This window comes from Hyaena hyaena, unplaced genomic scaffold, assembly GCF_003009895.1.
Source record: "Hyaena hyaena isolate Hyena2069 unplaced genomic scaffold, ASM300989v1 scaffold_148, whole genome shotgun sequence".
Lineage (NCBI taxonomy): Eukaryota > Metazoa > Chordata > Mammalia > Carnivora > Hyaenidae > Hyaena > Hyaena hyaena.
The window spans coordinates 2,432,320-2,453,904 of record NW_024080780.1 but is presented as its reverse complement, the minus strand read 5'-3'; the positions used below and the strand labels follow the sequence as shown (position 1 = coordinate 2,453,904).

The following is a 21,585-nucleotide window of genomic DNA, read 5'->3' as shown; positions in this document are numbered from 1 at the left end:
AGCCTCCGTTCTCCGCTTTGATCTGGCCCAACAGCCGGGGCAGCCCGGCCGACCGCGCTTCCTTCCCCGGGGTCGCTCATCTGCCGAGCTGCATTAATGAGATCCGTGTTGAGCGAGTTCCAGGGTCCGCCGAAGATCAAAGGCACAAAAGAATCCCCCAACCCCTCCTCCCCGGTGACTATGTGGTCTCTATCACCAGAGGGTAGAGTCAACTCCCCCGCCCACGCCTGGATGGGGAGGCGGGGCCACCGGGGGGTAAGGCTCCAGCCCCGCCCTCCCCTCTCCTCGCGCAGCCGAGCCGGCGTCCGCCCCCGGCGGAGTGGGCGGGGCCAGACCCTGTCGACACGCGGGGCGGGGTTGGCTGAGGGCTGGGCTCCTGGAGGGGCGGGCGAGTGGGCGGGGCCAAGCTCCTGGAGGGGGCGGGGCGGCGCTAGTGGGCTGGGCTCCTGGAGGGGCGGGCGAGTGGGCGGGGCCAAGCTCCTGGAGGGGGCGGGGCGGCGCTAGTGGGCGGGGCGAGTGCTCCGGTCCGCAAATCTCCGCGCTGCGGTGAGCCGGCTGAGTCAAGGCGCCCGAGCCCTCGCCGCCGCGGCGCTCGCGCTGGGATAGCCATCCGGGCTCGCTTTGTGGCCGCTGTCCCCCTGTCGCGGCGAGCGCCTCCGCCTGGGGCGCACAAGGAGGGGGCGCGCTCCCAAGACCCCCGCCGCCCTCCCCCAGCCCGGGGGAAGAATGTGTCCCCAGCTGTTCTCCGCTCGCGAGCGCTGCGCGCAGAAGTAAGGAACTTGGAGGCAGGGAGACAAAGGCTGCAGTTGGGACGGATGAGTTAGAGACTCGGGTTTGGGCAAACAAAAGGTGCGAGAGACGCGAAGGGGGCCAGGCGATGGCAGCCGGGGAGCCCCGCGGGCTCGGGTTCCTGGGAGTCGCGCCGTGACACGCATGGTTTCCCCGGGCCGTCTGCTGGGCTGACTTCCGCGAGCCGGACGCGGCACTCGGGCAAGTTGGGGAGCGCCCCGGAACAATGGACAACTTCTTCCCCGAGGTGAGTGCGCTCGCGCCGGCGTCCCGGGAGGGGTGCGCCCGCCGCGCCGCGCGCGCGCTGGGACCCTGTCCTCAGCCCGGGGGGCGCCTGCGGTCAGCCCCCGGGGAGTCTCCGGAGGAGGAAGCCGAGGCAGGTTTTGTTTTGTCCCGCGCTCCGCGACGTGGCGAAGGTGAGCCTCCTTCCGCGCGGGTGGCTGGCTCGCCGGGTGTCCCCGGGGCGCCCCGACTGCCGGGGTGCGGGAAGCCCAGTCAGCCGTTCCACGGGGACGTGCCTTCCTCCGAGAAAGTTCTGGTCTGGTATTTCCTTTGCAAAACGTGCCGGCTTCCTGTGAGAGGGGCGCAGACCCTTCCAGAGGAGACGGCTTAATGAAGTGCGAGAAGGGAGGCGAGGGTTTAATCATTCACTTTGTGCTCCAGCCGTCGGGACCTTTGGAGCCTAGGTTGTAGCTCTCCCCAAGATGTGTTCGTTCTGCGCTTCACATCATTCCGGACGCAGAGATCAAAAGATCATGTGCGCTGCCCACGGTCCTTGGCAGATTTTGAATTCGAATTTAAAGAACATCGTTGGGGGCAAACGGTGATTATTTTTAACGTTTCAGCTGATGCCCCGTTTAGGGTCATTGAGGGCGGGACACACGCTTATTTGAAACCCATGACTTGGGAACCTTCCCTCCCCCCCCCCCCCCGGGATGGGGAGTTAACTGCGGTTTCTTGGCTCTCTCTCCTTTCTTGGTTCTGTTTATTTAATAAATACTGTTTAAGGTTGAGGTTTGAAGTGGCTCAAAGTAAACTTAGTTGACTTAAGGGAGTCTGATGTGACTTTCATTGGAAGCCATTGGATGTTTTGTGAATCCAGGTCAGATTTGGAATCTTCCAGCAAATTAGATTGGTGAGGGTTTGCCTCTGTTCTCTAACTTGCTTTATCAGATTTAATTGGATATAATATTTCAAGTCGTTCAGCCTGCTGGACGCTTACTTTACTCTTAGACAACTGCATTTAATGGCCAAAGTAATAAATACATTCTTGCCTAACAGTAATAATCCACTTTTTTCAAAGTGGCATCTCCTATGTGATACCCACATTTGCTGTGGGAAGCAGGCTGGAATGGAATTATCCAGTAATTCATATTTTTTGACTTTTAAAGAAATCTGTGGTTGAGTCTGTAGCATTTTTGTTTTTAACCCATAGACCTTTGTTTTCCTGACTGTAAGAAAACACCAGAACTTTTTACAGGAGTTGCAGGTTAGCCAAAGATGGACCAGTGGGCTGTGTTTAATTGCTTTCATCTGTAAGAAAACCTAGGCTCTGCCTGCAGGACACATAAGTCCCCTTGAAGCCTGTTTTTGGACGGAGGAGGGGAGGGGGCTTGGGGCCTCCCCCTGGGAAGAACTTTGCCCCCTAGTGCAAGTGGGGGGGACTGCAGGATATGTGTGGCATCTGTGATGGGCCCTCACATCTCTGAAAGATTCTTTTTTCCTTCCACCATACCTTGGTTCAGTGTAAGGAGACCTGGTTGTTGGATTTTATTTCAGTGATTAATACATAATATTGAAGTTGGCCTTTGGCGATCATCTATCTACTCTATCCCCTTCCATTTTCTAGATGATGAATCTCAGCCTAAAGATGTTAAGTCACTTGCCCAAGATTTGAAGAGCTTATTACAGAATCCAGAGCAGTTTTTCTCAGTTGCTGGTGACTTAAGTATTTTGGGGAGATTTTCAGTTATTTAAAGTTATGCTTTTAGGGCGCCTGGGTGGCTCAGTAGATTAAGATTCCGTCTTGGGCTCAGGTCACGATCTCACAGTTGGTGGGTTCAAGCCGTGAGTCTGTGCTGACAGCTGAGAGCCTGGAGCCTGCTTCAGATTCTGTGTCTCCCTCTCTCTCTCTCTGCCTCTCCCCTGCTCAAGCTCTGTCTCTGTCTCTCTCTCATAAATAAAAACACTTAAAAAATGAGAAAAAATAGTTATGCTTTTAATTTTGTGATGTACTTGTACAATATTAATTTCTAATCAACCTTCAGAGTTCCACCCCTAATTGTAATGACCTTGGGAGGCCATCAAGGTCAATCAGCGAGGCAACACGGTACTGTATGAATTAGAAACAAACTCCTGATACAGATCCCGTCTGTCTCTGTTAGTGGCTTATGACAGACCATCTTTTTGTTAAATTCTGTGAAATTCTCCAGTGAAGAAAATCTATTAATGTCCTGTTAGGGTAGAAACAGTAACTGGAAGTGATATATTTCCAAGCACAGCAAAACTGTAGGGACTCCTCGCTGAGTAGCGGTCCTGATAACCGGTGTCTTTCTGCTAACTTCTTCCATTGTGACTTAGGCATCGTCACTTGTTGCATGCTGACAACAATTTGAGGCTAACTAACACTAGCAATTAAAAAGAGAAAAAGAGAACAAGATGTTGCATGTATTAGCTCTCTGTGAGCAGGGCCGGACAATAAGAAAACGGGAGCTCCTTGTGACTAGCAGCCACTGCTTAGAGCTAGACCAGGGTTTCTCAAACCGGGTGCAATTGACATTGTGGCTCCATTCATTCTTTGTGGTTGGGAGGCTGTCCTGTGCATTGTGGGGTGTCGAACAATACCACTGGGAGAGGTGGCACCCCTACCCGCTAGGTGCTAGTAGCCTCCCAGGTTGTGACAACCAAAATGATTGCAGACGTTGCTTCCTGAGACCCCGAGGGTAAAGTCCCTCCCTATTGAGAACCGCGGAGCCAGCCCATAGAGCGTTGCCTCCTGGAATTCATTCCTGTGCGTGTTGCAAGCACACCTTCCTGCCCGCGCTTGTCTGCTTTAAATAGCCACCAGGGCTTTTTTACTGCCGGCCAGTGAGATGCCCGTGAGGCTGGTGCCGTCACCCGATGGCTACTGATTTCAGAATGTTCCTCGGGTTGGGAGAAGCCGGGTGCCCCACGCTCCCCGACTGTGGCGCAGTTCCTTCATGGCCTTACATTTTCATGGCTTCTGTCAATGAAATCGTGTGTGTGCACTTCTGGGAAAACTTGATTTTTCAGCGTTTGGAGTAGTTAAAAAGTTTAACAGAAACTATGTTGAGGTATGTCTGTAACCGGAAGCAATTTTTTTTTTTTGAAGCAAACAGAAAAGGCTCAACCAAGTGGCAAGATTATTTTGCAAACATGTTGTTGATATTGTGAAGTGGATGGGGTTTCCGTGTCCCCCGGGGGCCAGGTAGGCAGTGAGGGCTGTGGAGGCCGGGTAAGTACCAGCTGAACACATAAAGGGGCTCCTGTATTTCTGTTTTCTATTTTGGGAATAGGTGTGGCCGTAGCAAAAGATCTCCTGAGGATTATTGATGGAAGGTATAGGACTGCTTGATTTTCAGAATAAAAATGTAAAATGTCCATAAGTATCATGAATACAAGCATCGAAGGCAGGTTATTAATGTCTTGAGATAAATTGTTGGTGAAAACATCCCAGCTGCACCTATTTCTTGCTCTTCACGTGGAATCACCTTCCTTGTTGCCACTTAATTTGGGAAGGTGTCTTGGTATTGATTGTTAACCTCGAGTTCAAATAGCGTTTTAAGCTGGAAGTCATTTTTGAGGCTATTTCTCTCCCCCCTTTGATAGTATTTTTATTTTGTTTCAGGTCTCAGTGATATTTATTGCCTTGATTTTAAAAAAAAAATTAAGTCTTATTTTCCGGGGGCTCCTTGTTTCAGCAGATCCTTAAGCACTGACCCCAGTGCTTAAGGCTTGGTTTGCATGAGAACCAGCTGGGGTGCATGTTGAAAACCTAGCAACTCAGTCTGGGGCTGGAGCTCTGGGATCTGCATTTCTAAAAAAGCGGGCACCCTTCCCGGGTGTGACTACTCCGTGAGGTCCCCCAGCCTTCACCAGGCTGTTTGCTGGGGATGTCTTTTTTTCTTTTTCTTTTCTTTTTTTTTTTTTTTTTTTTAACTCTGTTGGAGTTATAGTGCCTTGTCTTTTCTGCACATCCAGTCAAGGTTTATGTTGTCACATACTCATTTTTTGGCCCCTTCCATGTTAGGGACATCAGAGCCCCGGGGGCAGCTGCAAGCTAGACACTTGTCACCAGCAGGGAGCCCTGATCTCCCTGGCCTGGCAGGGAGGGACTATTCTCCCCATATCCTGTGGCTTGCTGTTCTCACCTCTCAAATCAGGCAGGAACCAGCATGGGCGGGGCCTCCACTATTTAACCAGAGTGGTGAGAGGGGAGAGGAGTGTTTGCTTTTTGAGCTCTGCTGGTCTTAAGTGGGGTCACCTCTAAGGACCCTCACCTTGAATGTGCTCTTCTATTGAAATTGATAGGAAATAAGAGACTTTGTTTTTTTAATTAAACAATTTTTTTAAATGTGTATTTTTGAGGGAGACCGAGCATAAGCAGGGGAGGGGCAGAGAGAGAGGGAGACACAGAAGCCGAAACAGGCTCCAGGCTCTGAGCTGTCAGCACAGAGCCCGACTCAGGACTCGAACTCCCAAACTGTGAGATCATGACCTGAGTCAAAGTTGGACACTCAACCGTCTGAGCCTCCCCAGGCGTCCCTATGGTTTTATTTCTTAAATTTGGTTTTTATTGAAGTGTAATTAACATACAGAGATCTATTAGTTTCAGCTGTATGCTAGAAGAATTCCAATGTGTTACTACTCCATGCTCATCACCAGAAGTATACTCTTACTCTTCTTTATTTCTGTCTGTAAGGATACCTTCTTGATGAGTTTCAAAATTTTGCATTCAGAGTAACTGCTATGGAACGTTTTTGAATCATCTGCAGGGAACATTCAAGAATGAGCAAACACCGACATCTACTTAAGCTTGGCAGTACTTACCCACACCTGAATGCCCCCTGGAATGAAAAGTACTTCATCCTTAAAAGTAGAAAAGATGTAGCTTTGGGGAACCCAGCTGCACCCCCCCCAGTGCGATCTTGGGTTTTCTGACCTTCCTGGGCTTTATTTCTGTGGGGATGATAGTGTCAACCTTGCATGATGATTAGAATTTGAGACTTGGCATATGGCAGGTGAGTAAGAAGAGATTAGTTACAGTATCTTAGAAAGTAAGAGTGAGTGGCTCTTGATGGTGAATGAAATTCCAGAATTCAGCAGGGCAGGGAGACCTTGACCTTAGCGCTGTTGCCCAGTATCGTTTCTTCTGCTAGATGGCATTTATACATTTCCTCCCCTTCAACCTGTACACTTCTGGCAGATTTTGCCTTTCCAGAATTCTGTCTGAAGCATGTCCGTATTGCTTATAAAATCAGGCTCACATTCCTTGGTCTGATTTTCCAGGCCTTCTGATCTTGCAACTCCCTATTAATTTCCCCGTGTGAATTCCACCCTGGAGATCTCTTACCCATCCTTCTCTACACCTTTGTGTGTGCTGCGCTCTCTGCTTATTGGTGTCCTGCCTTGACTGGTGCCTTTTTGAAACCATCCCTGACCGGTCTAGTTCACGGCGCCTCCCCCTCCTCCCCCGCACCTTTCTTTCCTCTGACCTTGGCTCTGCCTCTTTCTGTCCTGGTCTCATTAGGAATTTACCCTGGTTTGCTGGAGGGTTTACTTATCTTTTTCTTCTTCTCCCTCTCAAATGAGTAAACCAAGCCTCCACAGGTTAAATATGTCATTTGTAAGTTTTATCACCTCCTTTGCACTGAGAGGTCCTTAAGGATGGGATTCTCTCTCTTTGTATAGCCTTTTTGTCCCCCAAGTACAGATCCTTTTATGGTGAGAGGGGCGATGCTTCTAATGTTTTTTCCTTGATTGTGAAGCATTGACAATTCTTGGAGGACAATAATAAATATGGCTCACGTTTACTGAGAGCTTACTACGTGCCAGGCATGTTCCTGAGTGCTGGGCATTCAGTAACTCATGTAATCTATTTGACATCTCAAGAAGTAAGTCCCCATAGAGGAAGAAAGTGAGACACAGAGAGGTCAAGTAAGTGGCCAAGCGTCACACAGTCAGAAAGTGATCATTAGGAATCAGACACAGACCTATGTCTCCAGAACCTCTCTACTCTTCACTGTCACTCTTTTTTTTTCTGTCCTGTTGATGTCATTTGCCTTCTGCTTATACCATTGTTTCTATGCTCTTTGAAGTGCAGTAGGCAATTCGTTGGTGATTTTTCAGTTAAATTGCACGGGGTTTGGGTTAACAGGTAATCCACACTCCAGAAACCTTGAAACCCAGAGGAAAATTAAATCCCGCTGTTAATTTTTATCTGGTTTGCTTTTTACTTAAAGAAGACATACCTTCTGTTTTCTTGCAAAATGTGGCTTCTAAAGCGGCCGGCCCTGACCTCATGAGGACGGTAGGAAGATTTATGTATTAAGACTCTTTGAAAACTAGCTTTGTGAGATATGTTTATTACAAGAAAGGGTAGGACTCATTTGTTTCCCCAGTTCTAGCTATCAATTATGGCAGTGTTTGCCTTTGAGGTTTTCTGATGGAATCTTCTCTTTCAATCCAGGATTCTGGCAACTTTCCCAGCGTTTCTCCGATTCGGTTGTGTTTTGCTTCAGCTTATTAATGCTCGTCGAGTGATCACTGACAGTACAACTGGACATTTCTCAGAGCATTCCTTGGCTAAAACGGTTTGCTGCCTTGCCGAGAGCTCTTTGGGGAAAATGCGACCGCCCGGTCTAAAGAATGCAACTTGAGTCCCCAGTTTAAATCTGGCGTCTCCTGTCACGTGACAGCCTATCACCTGACTCTGCCAGTTCCGGGGAAAGGTGTTGGAGTTCTTGTCTGTTGAAATACAGCCAGAGAGAGGGAGTGGCACATGGGGTTGTAAATTTAATACCTTCACCGGAGCTGCAGTATCGGTTCTGCAGGATTAAAACCGTCTCTGTATAAAAGCATTTTATGTGTGTTTTTTTTTTTTATGTGCATTATTACAAAGGAAAGGTAGGCAAGGTTGAATTTTTGCACTTTGGAGTAGGTTTGCTTATTTTTGCTACTTATTTGTCATTTAGAGGTGAAGATTTGGAGGGTGCTGGAGTAGATTGTAAGCTTTTAAACGTGGCTTCTTACCCAACATTGGGTCCTAAAAGAAATCTGTAATTCTTTTAAATGTCTTTTTTTTTGGTCCCTTAATAGCATTTGAGGAGTGCCCACTGACAATGGTATACATTATGGAGAGAAGTGGCCTTCTCTGCAAGAGCATGTGTTCGTGAAGTCTACTTTTTCTGTGTTAAAATTCACTTTAGAAGTTCTTCCATAGACCACATGCTCGTGTGTACCTAACGTTAGTGAATTCTTGGTTTTATTAGCTTCATAGATATTTAAATTACATTTAAGGGAATATATTTAGAATTAGGAATGTTCATGCTTTAAAAAACTTTCATGGACGTAGATTTACTCTGTCATCAGTAAATGACGTTGCCACGTCGAAAGTAACGTACTGTTTGCCACAACATTCTTAATTTCTTCTCTCCTTCTTCCAGCAAAGAAAATGTACTAAATTTAGAAAATGCTATAAGTAAGAGACAGAAACTCCCTGGGTCCTATTTTTTTTTTTTATGTTTGTTTAATTTTTGAGAGGGAACTGGGGGAGCAGAGAGACCGGGGGCAGAGGATCGGAAGTGGTCTCAGCACTGACATCATACAGGCCGGTGTAGGGCTTGAACTCACAAGCTGTGAGATCCTGACCTGAGCCAAAGTCTGCTGCTTAACTGAGCCACTCAGGTGCCTGCCCCCTGGGTCCTACATTTAATGTTTTGGAATGTGTGTTTTCTGTGCCTCCGCATATCTGTTTCTATAAAAGCGCACCTGTAATGTTTTTCATTTAAGAGTTGAGAAAAGTTTTAATTGTCACAAAACTTGCAAGTGTCATCTTCAGGGCCGGGGCAAGACTACAAAAGTGGACCTCTATCACATATCCAAATATTTAAAAGTTATAAGTCAGGCTTACAAACTGGTAAATAAGATGCCTTTGCCTACCTTGACATATATACCTTCATGAGGACACAGTCAAAAAGTTTGTGTAAAGCTGTGTTTTTTATTGCCCAAAGTCAGCAGAATATCAAAGGTAAAAGAAAATGACAGTGCACATGTGTGGCCATTCTGTTGATAGGCCAGTGATTTTTGCATGAGTAATAGACCATATAGTCCATAATATATTTTCCATAAATCTATTGCCCATATTTCATCAAAATCACTAAATTATAGGGTTCTTGTCAAGATTTTTACAGTTTATGTTTTATTGGCAGTAACACCAAAGTAAAAGATCTTTCTTGAGTCATCGTGATTCCTGGATTGTTTTTTAATTAACTTAAAAATTAAAGGCCTTGGGAAAGGCCTGCATTGTAATGTAGGACAGTAGTTTTGACATTGTCAAAAAAAATTCATTCAGAAATATTTATTTTTCTTTTTTAATTGAAGCGTAGTTAACAGTGTTATTAGTTTCAGGTGTGCAGTATAATAAATCACCAAGTGTACATTGCTCAGTACTCATCAAGATCAGTATACTCTTTTTTTTTTTTACAAATAGTTTATTGTCAAATTAGTTTCCACATAAGATCAGTATACTCTTAATCCCTTTTATCTATTTCACTCATACAGCAATATTTTGATTAAAAAAAGAATAGGGTTACGTGTGATCATGGATATTGCGGAAGGTACTAAAGATTTTCATTATGTAAATCATATCATTAATACTGTGTATTTTCATTATTAAGCTTTTCCATGCTGTGTACATTATAAAGAAAACAAGTTAATTCATTAAAAATCTGTTTTCAGTGTTTATATTTGAAAAAGAGAGAATGCGGGTAGGGGAGGGGCAGAGAGAGAGGGAGACACACAGTCTGAAGCAGGCTCCAGACTCTGACCTGTCAGCACAGAGCCCAACGCAGGGCTCGAACTCACGGACCGCGAGATCGGACACCTAACCGACTGAGCCACCCAGGCACCCCCAAAAATCTGTTTTCAGATGAAACTATACCTTAATGCGTCTTGGCTACAAAATAATCTGCATAAAAATGTGTTTGGGGATTATGTGTATGTGTATATATGTGTTTGGGGATTATGCGAAGGAATCTTTTCCTGCCTGGTCTTGTAAATGTTTTTATTTCCATAATCTGATGTTTTACATATTTTCTTGAAATTTCAGTTTTGTTGAATGTTTCACATATCATTTCTGTTTGATGCAATTTTTCTCTAAAATTTTAAGAGCACAGTTTTTGAAAGTGAAACAGCCAAGTTCTGTTTGGAGTTTTTGGAAGCTTTTGCTAGTATTAATAGTAAACAGTCGTTCACATCAAATAACTCATAACCGTACATACAAAATAACATTTTCCACCAATGACCATGATTCATTCTTTGAGGAGCTCCTGTTTGTTTGCTACATTTATTATTATTTTTGTCATCGTGGTATGCAGCGCGCACTCTAGAGCCTACAGTCCGAATTAGGAGTCCTATGTGGCCGGGTCTAAGAATGATCCTGCCCATTCCTCCTGGGCATGTATCACGATATATATGACCATTTTGGGTTGTTTCTAGTTGTTTGCTTTTCTAGAAATCAGCACGTGAACGTCCTTAAACCTAGATCATTGTACCCTTGTTTATTTCTTGAGACTAAAATTTCCCGGGAGTGGAGATGTTTGATTAAAGAGTTTGCGCATTTTTACTCTGATTATTGGGCAGCGAAAGTTTTATGAGAGGTGTCAGTGTGCCTTACATACAGAAAGCTCTGTGGAGAGACCCTGTCCTGATGTCTTTATGATGGGGATTTTGTGACCTCTAATTAGAATCTTAATGACATACATTGCTTCACAAAGGAACTAGATTGCCGGGGCTGTTGTCAAGCTCTCCTCTGAGCTGCAGTGGGGAGTCGGTTCTCAGTGAACTTCGAGCTGTGCCGCTGCTTTATATCAGGCTCTCAGAAAATCCCTGTGTGGGTGCTGATGTTTAATTAAAGTCAAAGGACCTGGCTTTACGTTGCCTGGAGAGCCTTAATTCTCATTCCTTTTGTATTGTGTGTTAACCCTGAGCCAAGTTACCAGGCAGTTGTTCTAACTGAGGGATTTAGGTAACCTACAATACTCTGTGCGTGTGTGTGTGTGTCGGGGGTGGGGGGGGCTTTAAAGCTTATTACCCCCAGGAAATCTTTCCATGGACTTTGAAATAAGTGTTATTAAGTGCTAGTGCAAGACGAAAGTAACACTATACTGTTTACAGTGCGTACCATTGTCATTCAATACTGGTTTGCATCAGGGCACCTCGGTGGCTCAGTGGGTTAAGCATCCTACTTCAGCTTGGGTTACAATCTCAAAGTTTGTGAGTTCAGGCCCCACGTTGGGCTTTGTGCTGACAGCTCAGAGCCTGACGCCTGCTTTGGATTCTGTGTCTCCCTCTCTCTCTGCCCCTCCCCTGCTCATGCTCTGTCTCTCTCTCTCTCTCTCTCTCTCTCTCTCAAAAATAAACATTAAAAAAATTTAATACAGGTTTGCATCTGCTTATTCCCATCCATATTTTGTTCTTCTAATGATGTGAGCTAAGCCTTTCTGGGATGCTGAAAAATCCAACAGGATCTTCCTTCCATCCCTCAGGATCTCAGCGGCACTGGATGCAAAGGGGATTTCTTTGACGGAAGCTAAGATGTCTGGGGCCACTGAAAGTGTCCTCGGCGAGTCTGGAGTGGAGCCAGGCGTGGCGTGGCGGCAGTGAGGGACTCATCCAGGCAGAGGGTGTGATGAGAAGCAGGGCAGGCAGCTGGCAGTTTCCACCCGTGGGCTTGTCACTCCGTGAGGGGCCACGTGCTCAGGGCCCGTGGCTGTGCACACCACTGGGAACAGTGCGCAGAGAGATGGAGAAGCGTCCCTAGATTCTTGCCTTCATCTGGTCCTGGGTTCTGCCTCTCTGGGAGGAATGCTCAGCGAAGAGGAGCCCAGTATGGAAGCGAGGGGAGCGTTTTCCCGTTATTTCTTACTGGGCAGGGCCTCTTTCTTCCTGCTCCTCATTGCTTCTGGTCCTGTGCTTTGCATAACAGATAGTTTCTTGGGCACTGGGGAAAGAAAAAGAGACATCCTATGGAAGGGAACTCTCTTTAGCTTTGTTAGTCCCCCCCCCCCCACCTGCGAGGAGCCACCTGCTCCAGGCACTGGTCTGTCCCCAGCTCCCCCAGCCCAGCACTCTGCCTGAACTGCCTTCACTTCCTTTGGCTCCGCCCCTGATCTTGGCAACTCTTCCCTTTTGTAATTAAAATAGGAGTTGATAGTGCTTCCCCGTATTCTCACCATCCGCCAGGAGAGCAAAGAATTTCTCCACACACAGATTTTATTTCTTTATAGCTCCTGGTTTTTCAATGAAAAATCTCTTCTTGCTCTTGTTTTTTCTTTCACCAAGAACGTGCATACTGTGTGACCAGTGTTTCACCAAGAAGCCCGTGAGCTGTGCTTACGAGTGTAATAGATTTTTTTCTTGCTTAGTTTATAGATATGAAATCTGTGTGTGCATCCATGTGCATGTAGGGTCCCACACCCGCACTTATATGTAACACGTGTGCGTGTACATGCGTTCCACATGTATATATATATGCACACACGTGTGTGCTAGATTTAGCCTCATAGTTACACACTGAGGCAGCCACAGCTGTTGATGTGGGAAATGAAGCCTCTTCCCCGAGGCCATGCTGCCGAAGGGTTTTGTCCACATGTAATTAGGTGAATTGTTTGCTCTTCAGAAGTAGTTTCCAGTAGGCAGGATTTCTGACCCACTTACAGTTTTCTAAGAAGATAAAAAGTTATAAGCCGCCTCCCCACCTTTTCACACATTACATGCCTTGCTGGGACAGGGTCCTTAGAAAAACGCCTTGCTAATCATAGACCTTGCATTTCCTTAAGATTTTCATTCTTCAGGGATTCTCTCAAATGCAGGTGCCTGCCGTGTTCAAAGAAATGAAGCCTGGGGGCATCGTGCATTTTCTTTTATCTAGTTTAACTAGTGAAACTGTATTGATCACTTGCAGGTACTAATTCAATGAATCTGCCAATAGTCATATGCGGTTGACACCATTCTCTTCTCTCTTACGTATAAGGATAGAGTCTCAAAGAAATTAAGTAATTTGCCCAAGTTCCCAGAGCTGGGAAATGGCAGAACTGGAATTTGGACCCAAAGATCTCGAGTTTTGGGGAACTCAGATTCATTTGGAGGTGATGTCAGTAGTTTGTGTAGAAGGAGGTGAAGATAGCATCTGAGTTGAAATCATTAGGAATGTATCTTTGCATCTCCGTAGAGAGCAGACCAAAGTCAGGTGATACAAACCCAGGAAGAATTACCTGTTTTTGCCAGTGAGTGGAACAAGGAATGGAAGTTTTCCTGTAATCAAACAATAAAAACATGACCCTGATTGTTTTCGTAGTGGGCCACTGAACGTTCATCCCGAGTGACAGCTATTGCAGGGGTTCTGCTGGGAAGAAGATTCAAAGACTAGTTTTTTTTTTTCTTTTTATTAAAAAAATGTTTTTAGGGGCGCCTGGGTGGCTTAGTCGGTTAAGCGTCCGACTTTCGCTTAGGCCATGATCTCGCGGTTCGTGGGTTCGAGCCCCACTCGGGCTCTGGGCTGACTGCCAGCTCAGAGCCTGGAGCCTGTTTCAGTCTGTGACTCCCTCTCTCTCTGACCCTCCCCTGCTCACACTGTCTCTCTCTCTCTCCTAGAAATAAATAAAACATTTTAAAATTAAAAAAATGTTTTTAATGTTTATTCTTGAGAGACAGACAGAGACAGAATATGAGCGGGGGAGGGGCAGAGCGAGAGAGGGACACCGAATCCTAAGCAGGTTCCAGACTCTAAGCTGTCAACATAGAGCCCGACTCGGGGCTCGAACTCATGAACCGCGAGATGATGACCTGAGCTGAAGTTGGACACTTAACCAACTGAGCCACCCACGCGCCCCTCAAAGACTAGTTTCTATAAAATTTGTAGATTTCTGGGGAGAATTTCTACTGAAGGCCAAGGTCACATTGAATTTCCTAAATCATTTTTCTTGGCTTTGTGTGTTTGTGATCAAGTCCAGATTCCCATGAAGTGATGTTGTGACAAGGCGTGTTTGCTTTGGAATCAGCACGCAGTTTGTGAATCTTGCCTGTCATCTGCTTTGCTGATTGCTTCTGTCTGCCTCTCTGCTGTAAGTGGCTCTCGGCTGTCTGGTCATATTTCGGCATCTGGACCCCTCACATCTTCCTCAGCAGAGATGGATGAAAGCACCATCTCATTTAAGTTTAGGGATAAATCTTTTTTAGTAAAGACTTTCCTTTTTAGAGCAGTTTGAGGTTCACAGCAAGTGATAAGATCTTAAGAAACCACTTTGGAAATTGATTCTCCTTCTACTGACCTTAGATTTTTACTTGATAATTAATTAATGGTTTACATTTAAGTGAATTTTGCAAAGCTGTAATGCAGTGAAGGTAGCAATGTGTTGGCTGCTGATGTTTTCCATTCCTAACGAATACAAATCTTATAGTTTAAAGAGAAATCGCTAGCATGAAAAATAAAGTGCTGGCATTGTTATATCAGCAGATACATTTTTTTTTGCTCATAAAGTGTGTAGTCTGAATGTTGCTAAGGGTTTGGTAGATCATTATGGATGAGATTTGAATTTTATATAGAACAGTTGTTCTCAGCTGAACAGTTTGGCTTCCCGGGGGACACTTATCAACGTCTGGAGACATTTTGGGTTGTTACTGATGTTGGGAGGGTACTACTGGCATTTAGTGGGTGGAAGTGAGGGTCACTGCTGAACTTCCTGAGATGCACAGCACAGGCCCCCACAACGCAGACTGATTCAGTTCCAATGTCACTAGTGCCAAGACTGAGAACCTCTGATACAGAAGACGGACTTGATTCTGTAAAATTCTACCCTTTTGTATTTTAGTTGTCTGTTTCCTCAGGAAAATGAGGACTGCTAACATAATTTCCTGTAATGTATCTTTTAGAATATCTGATTTTTTAATTTGATATTCCAGTTCCGTTTAGTATGGCTCAGTTATGTTATATATCTAGATTTAGAGTTCTGTTTATTCTGAAATTAATTCCTATGGCATCCATGAAAAATATATTCTTTTTAAAAATATTTATTGTTTATTTTTGAGAGAGAAAAAGAGACAGAGGGAGATACAGAATCTGAAGCAGGCTCAGGCCCTGAGCTGTCAGGACAGAGCCCGATGCAGGGCTTGAATTCACAAACCGCATGATCAGGATCTGAGCCAAAGTCGGATGCTTAACCAACTGAGCCACCCAGGTGACCTGAACAATACATTTATTCTAGGTCTGTGTATTTATACAGTGGGCTAGGAAGTTGTTATTTCCTAGGGCTTTTTAACTACAGGCTTCCTTTTGTCCTAAAAGGCAAAGGAATAAACAGGGCCATTTCCGTCACTGAGCACCAGGAGACCCGTGTGTAGATGTGACATAGAAGGAGCTGGAAGGGGCCAGAACTAGAGCTCTGCCTTCAGGTCCTCTCTCTGCCACCACGTGATTATTTACATTCATTTCTTAGCACTTGAGTCACGGACCCTGATAACGTGCGAGGCAGCCTCTTACAAGGGGTGAGTGAACCTTTAGTGACAGACTCCACACTTTCTTCCTTTACTGCTTCTCCCTATGTTGATGAGTAAGTGTGTGATTTTTCTTTCGGCTTAATTTTCACCTAGCACGTTGTTTTCTTGCATGCCGATGAATTCTTGCAGCAGTGAATCACTGAACGCTTGGGGAGGGCGGCAGAAACGGCGGGCCACACTGCAAAATAAATAGAAGAATGCTTCTAAGTTCATACCCTTCTTGTTCTCACCAAACCTTCGGGCAGGAGGAAAAGTAAGTTGGGTTCATCTTTAAAGTTCCTGGATTTAATCTGTGGTTTAGAAGTGAGGACTTCCCCCCCACCCCCAAATCAGCTCTACTGAGGTATGATGTGGCATATAAAATTGTAAAATATTTAAAGTGTTAAGAGTTCTTCGAGTGTTCCTCCTTACCTTTTCTTTCCCACTAACAGGAAGACCAAGCAGGGAAATACTCTGGTTTTCTGTTGATTTTGTTGCTTTTTAATGTGGAAGGTGCCAGAAACGAGACCTCTGTCTAGATGAACGATAGGGTCCTGCATGTTTCTATTTGTTGATGGGGAAAGGACTCCGAATAGGAGCGTGAATTTGTTAGAACAAGAGTCTGCACCACTCTCTGTCGACGCAAAGTTCATTTACGAAGTGGATAATTTGTTGGGCATTAGCTGACCCTGATGTGGGATAAAGGACTCTGGACATGGCTCATGATGGGAATCTAGGCTGGGTAGGTTGGTAATGAGGCTTTAGCAATGACCTCCTCGCCAAGCCTTGGACCTACTACTCAGGGGACCGAGCCATTCAGCTGGTAAGGGATGTGTGCCAAGTACTTACTCATCAGCTCGGTTAATTCAGATTAATGATAAGAAACTTGAGTATGGTGAGGAATTTCTTTGCCTCAGAGATCACTGCTTGTTAAAGATCATCATTGACGGAATTCAGCGTGATTCAGTTGTGCAGATGGACCTGGTGTACTGTGAGGCTGAGGCAGCTAAAGTGGGCATCTGGCTATAAGTGGGGTTCCTACTGCTGACTTATTGAGCCCATGATGCCAGGGGTGGGGGCGGGGGGTGCACCAGAAGATACCTGGGAAGTACAACTGATGAACTGACACACCTTGAAAGGTACCTTGGATTGGGGCCCCTGGGTGGCTCAGTCAGTTAAGCGTCTGACTTCAGCTCAGGTCATGATCTCGTGGTTTGGGAGTTGGAGCCCAGCTTTGGGCTGTGTGCTGACAGCGCAGAGCTTTGGAGCCTGCTTTGGATTCTGTGTCTCCCTCTCTCTTTGCCCCTCCCTCACCCATTCTCGTTCTCTCTCTCTCAAAAATAAATTTAAAAAATTTAGCAATGGTTAGAACAAACCTATATACGTGTGTGTATGTATATATATGTGTATATACATACACATATATACATTTATATATATATATTTATATATACATATATATAAGGTGCCTTGGACTTGTCTAGAAGCTATAAACTTCTGAAACTAACAACAGCCGTAATAGGACATTTATGAGATGCTTATTTGGTACCATTTGTTGTGCTAATCCCTCCTCTGTATCATCTCACTGAGTCTTTCTCTTGTTAGGAACAATTGTTAATCCCATCTAGGGTTGAACAACCTGTTGCTTAGAGAGGTTAAATAACTAGTCAAGTCACATAGCTAGTACTTGGGATTCCAAGTCCCGTCTGGTCTAACTCCAGAGACTGTGTTCGTTTCTTCTAAGTTCGTATCTCAGGAGTTTACCCCTCCTCCCCAGGCCAGGTGGATTGGCAGTCTGGAAGGCTGGCTGTGAATTTATCTAATGTTGGCACTTTTCCTGCTGTAATGTGACCCCCTCCCCCACTAGGCAGCGATTATATTTCAAGGTTATTTTCATGGTTTGTGTATCTACTTGAGGGTGTGTTTTGTCTGGGACTCTCTCAAATACAGGATCTATCTAAGCTACAAACTCCATATTCACAAATAAAACAAAAACAGTGACTTGGCAGAAATGACAAGTCTGCAGAGTTAACGCGGCCACGTAGCTTCCTCAGGTACCCCCGGTCCCCATGAGGAGAGAGTCATGAGACGTTTGGATTGGTTGCTTTGCTGGCTGCTCTCTGGTACCATGGATTTACTGATGATGGATATTAGGTTCCTCCGTGAATGGGCATTGCAGGCCTCATAGGGGATTCCAACAGCTCATGAAGCTTCCTTGGGAAGGTGGTCACAGGTCAGAATCACACGGAGAGGCTGCGTGGAGGGTCACCGGAGGAGACTCTCGGCGATGAGCTTTCTCAGCCTGGCCACCTTCACGCTGAAATATTAAGGTCTTCATCACTCTGTCAGGAGCACATAAAAGTTGTTCATGTGCCTTTGTCTTTTCTGGCCTTTTTTTTTTATTTTTTATTTTTTTTATTTTTTATTTCTAGGAGAGAGAGAGACAGACAGCATGAGCAGGGGAGGGTCAGAGAGAGAGGGAGTCACAGACTCTGAAATAGGCTCCAGGCTCTGAGCTGACAGTCAGCACAGAGCCTGACGCGGGGCTCGAACCCACGAACCGCGAGATCATGACCTAAGTGAAAGCCGGACGCTTAACCGGCTAAGCCACCCAGGCGCCCCAATAGCTTTTTTCTGGCCTTTTTTTATTGCCCAAGTCTGTGTTCCCAGGTGCCCGCTTGCTGCGAGGAGCCCAGGCCCGCGGGGGGTGGTATATTGTTTCTTGCCTTAACGGGAACGATAAAGCGGCCTTCAACCTTGAGCTACAGTGACTAACCCACGTTATGGAGGTTGTTCCTTCCTCCGTGTCTCCTGCGTCTCCTCCTCGGTTCTCACACCTCCTCAGCAGCTGTGTCCCACGGCCTCCCCCGCCTCCCCCAGTCTAGGTCAAGGCTTTGCTTTGCCTGTTGAACTTGGAGCTTTTTTTTTTTTCCAGCCTCATTTCTGAACTTAAATACATAGGTGTCATACTTCTCATTTGTCTCTCTCGTTCTGATTCCGCTTCTTGCGGTCCCTGAGGCCACACCCAACCCCCACTTCACACAACTGGCTGCTCTTGCTTCTGTGCGTGATCCCCCTCCACCCCCCAGCCCTACCCCCCGGCCTCCTTCCTGGTCTCTGACCTATTGCTGTCCCGGGGTCTCGGTGATGACAGGCCTCATTTCCCTCCTACGTGTGCAGTTTCTTAAATAATACATCATCCACAGACCTATGGAGAAGACACTTTGATACCAGGGCTGAAACTTGCAGTTCATCGTTCAGTCTTGAGTTCCAGGCGGCCATGCAGGAGAACCAAACCTCACGGTTTGAAATGTTCACAAGCGTTTCATGGCACCAAGGCCTGGGTTCCTTCCAGAATTACCAAGTGGACAGCCCCCTGCTTTAGTGCTAGTCAAAGAAGACTTGGTGGTTACTCGAGGTTTGGGTGTTTAAAATTAATCAGCCAGAGTTTTCAGAGTGCATTATAGTGATCGCTGCTGGTCCCTCTTTTTGAGTTTTTAGCACCTTTCAATTTGGAGTATGAAACTTGCTTTATAACCGGGGGGAAAGCAACGGGTTTTGATGGAAGCACAGGGAGAAATGCAGGCTCCTTTTTGGTTGAACTTTATGAAAACCAGAGAGAAGATAGAATCAGTTTTATTTTGTTTTGTTTTTAGAAATAAACAGGATTTTGCATTCTGGTGTTCTCTTGGCCCCGGGCCAGGAAGCGTGCCTATAGCTCAGGAATCATCCCAAACCAAACTAATGGAAAAAGTCTGACTTGCTGGCGGCTGAAATTCAATATAGAGGCAGCGACATGGGTGTGTGTGGGTGTGTGCGTGTGTGCACTCGTGCTGGGGCAGGATGTCGGCAAAAGATGTTGGAAGCCTTAATCCCTAGCAGCTATAAATAGAACACTTAACTTGGGTGGCTACAATTCATGCTTTTAAAAAAGGGCTTTATTCTGTCATTTGGTCAGAATTAGGATATGATTCAGTAGGTTGTGTCCAAGACTGGCCTAAAAACAGGCACGTTTTCCTTTTGATTTGAGCCAACTTTAATTAAAGAGCCCAGCTGGACAAGCCCATTAAATAATTGAACCATTTACCTTCACAAGCTTCCTTTGAGTGGAGACATCATACACCAAATAATTCATTTTTTAAAAAATCTGTATGGGGGCGTGGACCACGTGACCTGCTGTCTGAAAGAGTTGCAAACACTGGCCCATAGGGATCCGCAGGTGAGGACATGAATGAAATGAGCCAGGTCGTGTGCATAGGGAATGGTGGGGATTCTGGTTAACTGGTGCTCGCGAGCCTGGGAGAATTCTAGACTCCGTGTTGGGGCACCTGGGTGGTCAGTCGGTTGAGCGTGTGACTTCGGCTTATGTCATGATCTCAAGGTTTGTGAGTTCAAGCCCCACATCAGGCTCTTTGCTGTCAGCACAGAGCCCATGATCCTCTGTCCTCTCTCTCTCTCTCTCACTCCTCTGCTTGCGGTCTCTCACAAATAATCAATAAAAAAATAAAAAAAGACTCGGTGTTGCCAGGCCTTCTGGTTTTATTTTATTTTTACTATTTTTTTTTTAATAGAGAATCTCAAGCAGGCTCCACACTCAGCATGGAGGCTGACGCAGGGCTGGATCCCATGACCCTGAGATCGTGATCTGAGCCAAAACCAAGAGTTGGGCGCTCAACTGACTGAGCCACCCAGGCGTGCCCAGGCCTTCTAGTTTTTAAAGAGGCCAGATATGTAGATTTCTGTGAATCGTCCTGATTTGTAAAATGTTGACAAGTAGTGAATGCATGTTGGTTTTTACTGCCTGAGCCAAACCAAACTTGACTGGGGCTTATACTAAACAGTGAGGAAGTGACGCTACTTAACTTTGGAGCAGAAAGAGGGAGTGGAATGGCTGTTTGCCTTTGAGTTAGTGTTAGCTGCTTCCAAAAAAATATTTGCTATGTTGTAAAACCATTTTTGCCAGGGTTGTACGTAGGTTAAATTTCTGCATTTCTAGAATAGATCCCCATTTTATTCAGTCTTTTTGGCCTTTTCTTTATGTTTTACTTGGCTAATCCAGGGATAGAAGCTGGATAGTCTTGTCTGTTAAAGGGGAAAGTTTTATTTTCCAATTTTAAAACTACTCTTTTTTTTATTTGGCAGGGATATGAGGTATGGAAGGTTGGATGCCATACGAGGGTCCTATCCTACTTCTCTTGGCCCCTGGTGTCCATTCAGCAAGAGTGGAGTATGGTTTAGAAGGGAAGGTTGGGCAACAGGCTGCCTGGATCTCAGTGCTTGCTGGGTGGATGGCCTTGGTCAAGCTGCGTTCCTCTTCTGTGCCTCATGCTTCCCATTTGTAAGATGGCTTTGACTGTAATGCTGTAGTCTTAGGGGCACTCGGGTGGCTCAGCTGGGTGAGCATCTGGCTCTTGGTTTCAGCTCAGGTCATGATCTTATAGTTTATGTGTTTGAGCTCCTTATCAAGCTCCATGCTGACGGGACAGAGCCTGCTTAGAATCCTTGCTCACTCTCTTTCTGCTCCTCTCCCTTCTCTTCCTCTCCGTCCTCCCCCCACCACCTAAAAAATAACCAGTCTGTAGTTGGTTTTTTTTTTTTAATATTTTATTTATTTCTGAGAGAGAGAGACAGCGTGAGCAGGGGAGGGTCAGAGAGAGAGGGAGACACAGAATCCGAAACAGGCTCCAGGCTCCGAGCTGTCAGCACAGAGCCTGACGCAGGGCTCGAACCCACGAACCATGAGGTCATGACCTGAGCCGAAGTCGGACCCTCAACCAACTGAGCCACCCCGGTGCCCGAACCAGTCTGTAGTTTTAACATGGGCTGCCATAATAGAATCTCCCAGACTTGGTTGGGTGCGGCAGGTCTCAAACAACAGGCACTTATTTTCTCACAGCCCTGAAGGCCAAAAGTCCAAGATCAAGGTGCTGGCAGATTCAGTTTCTGGTGAGGACCCCTTTCCTGTCTTGTAGAGGGCTGTCTTCTGATTGTGTCTTTACATGGAGGGAAGAGAAAATTTCT

At 45.9% G+C, this 21,585-nt stretch overlaps 1 protein-coding gene across 2 annotated transcripts in view; it reads left to right on the top strand.

Annotated features, from left to right (window-relative positions):
• Positions 1-216: 216 nt before the first annotated feature.
• Positions 217-21,585, top strand: part of MYO10 (myosin X) — a 232,790-nt gene continuing 211,421 nt past the window's right edge. Inside the window, exon 1 of one of the 2 annotated variants that reach the window (XM_039238829.1) lies at positions 217-255. In XM_039238829.1, coding sequence (XP_039094760.1) covers positions 232-255 — 24 coding nt within the window. In that variant the 5' untranslated portion in view covers positions 217-231. Of the gene's footprint in view, positions 256-560; positions 1,037-21,585 lie in introns of those variants that run through there. The other variant, XM_039238831.1, reaches the window with a different exon arrangement.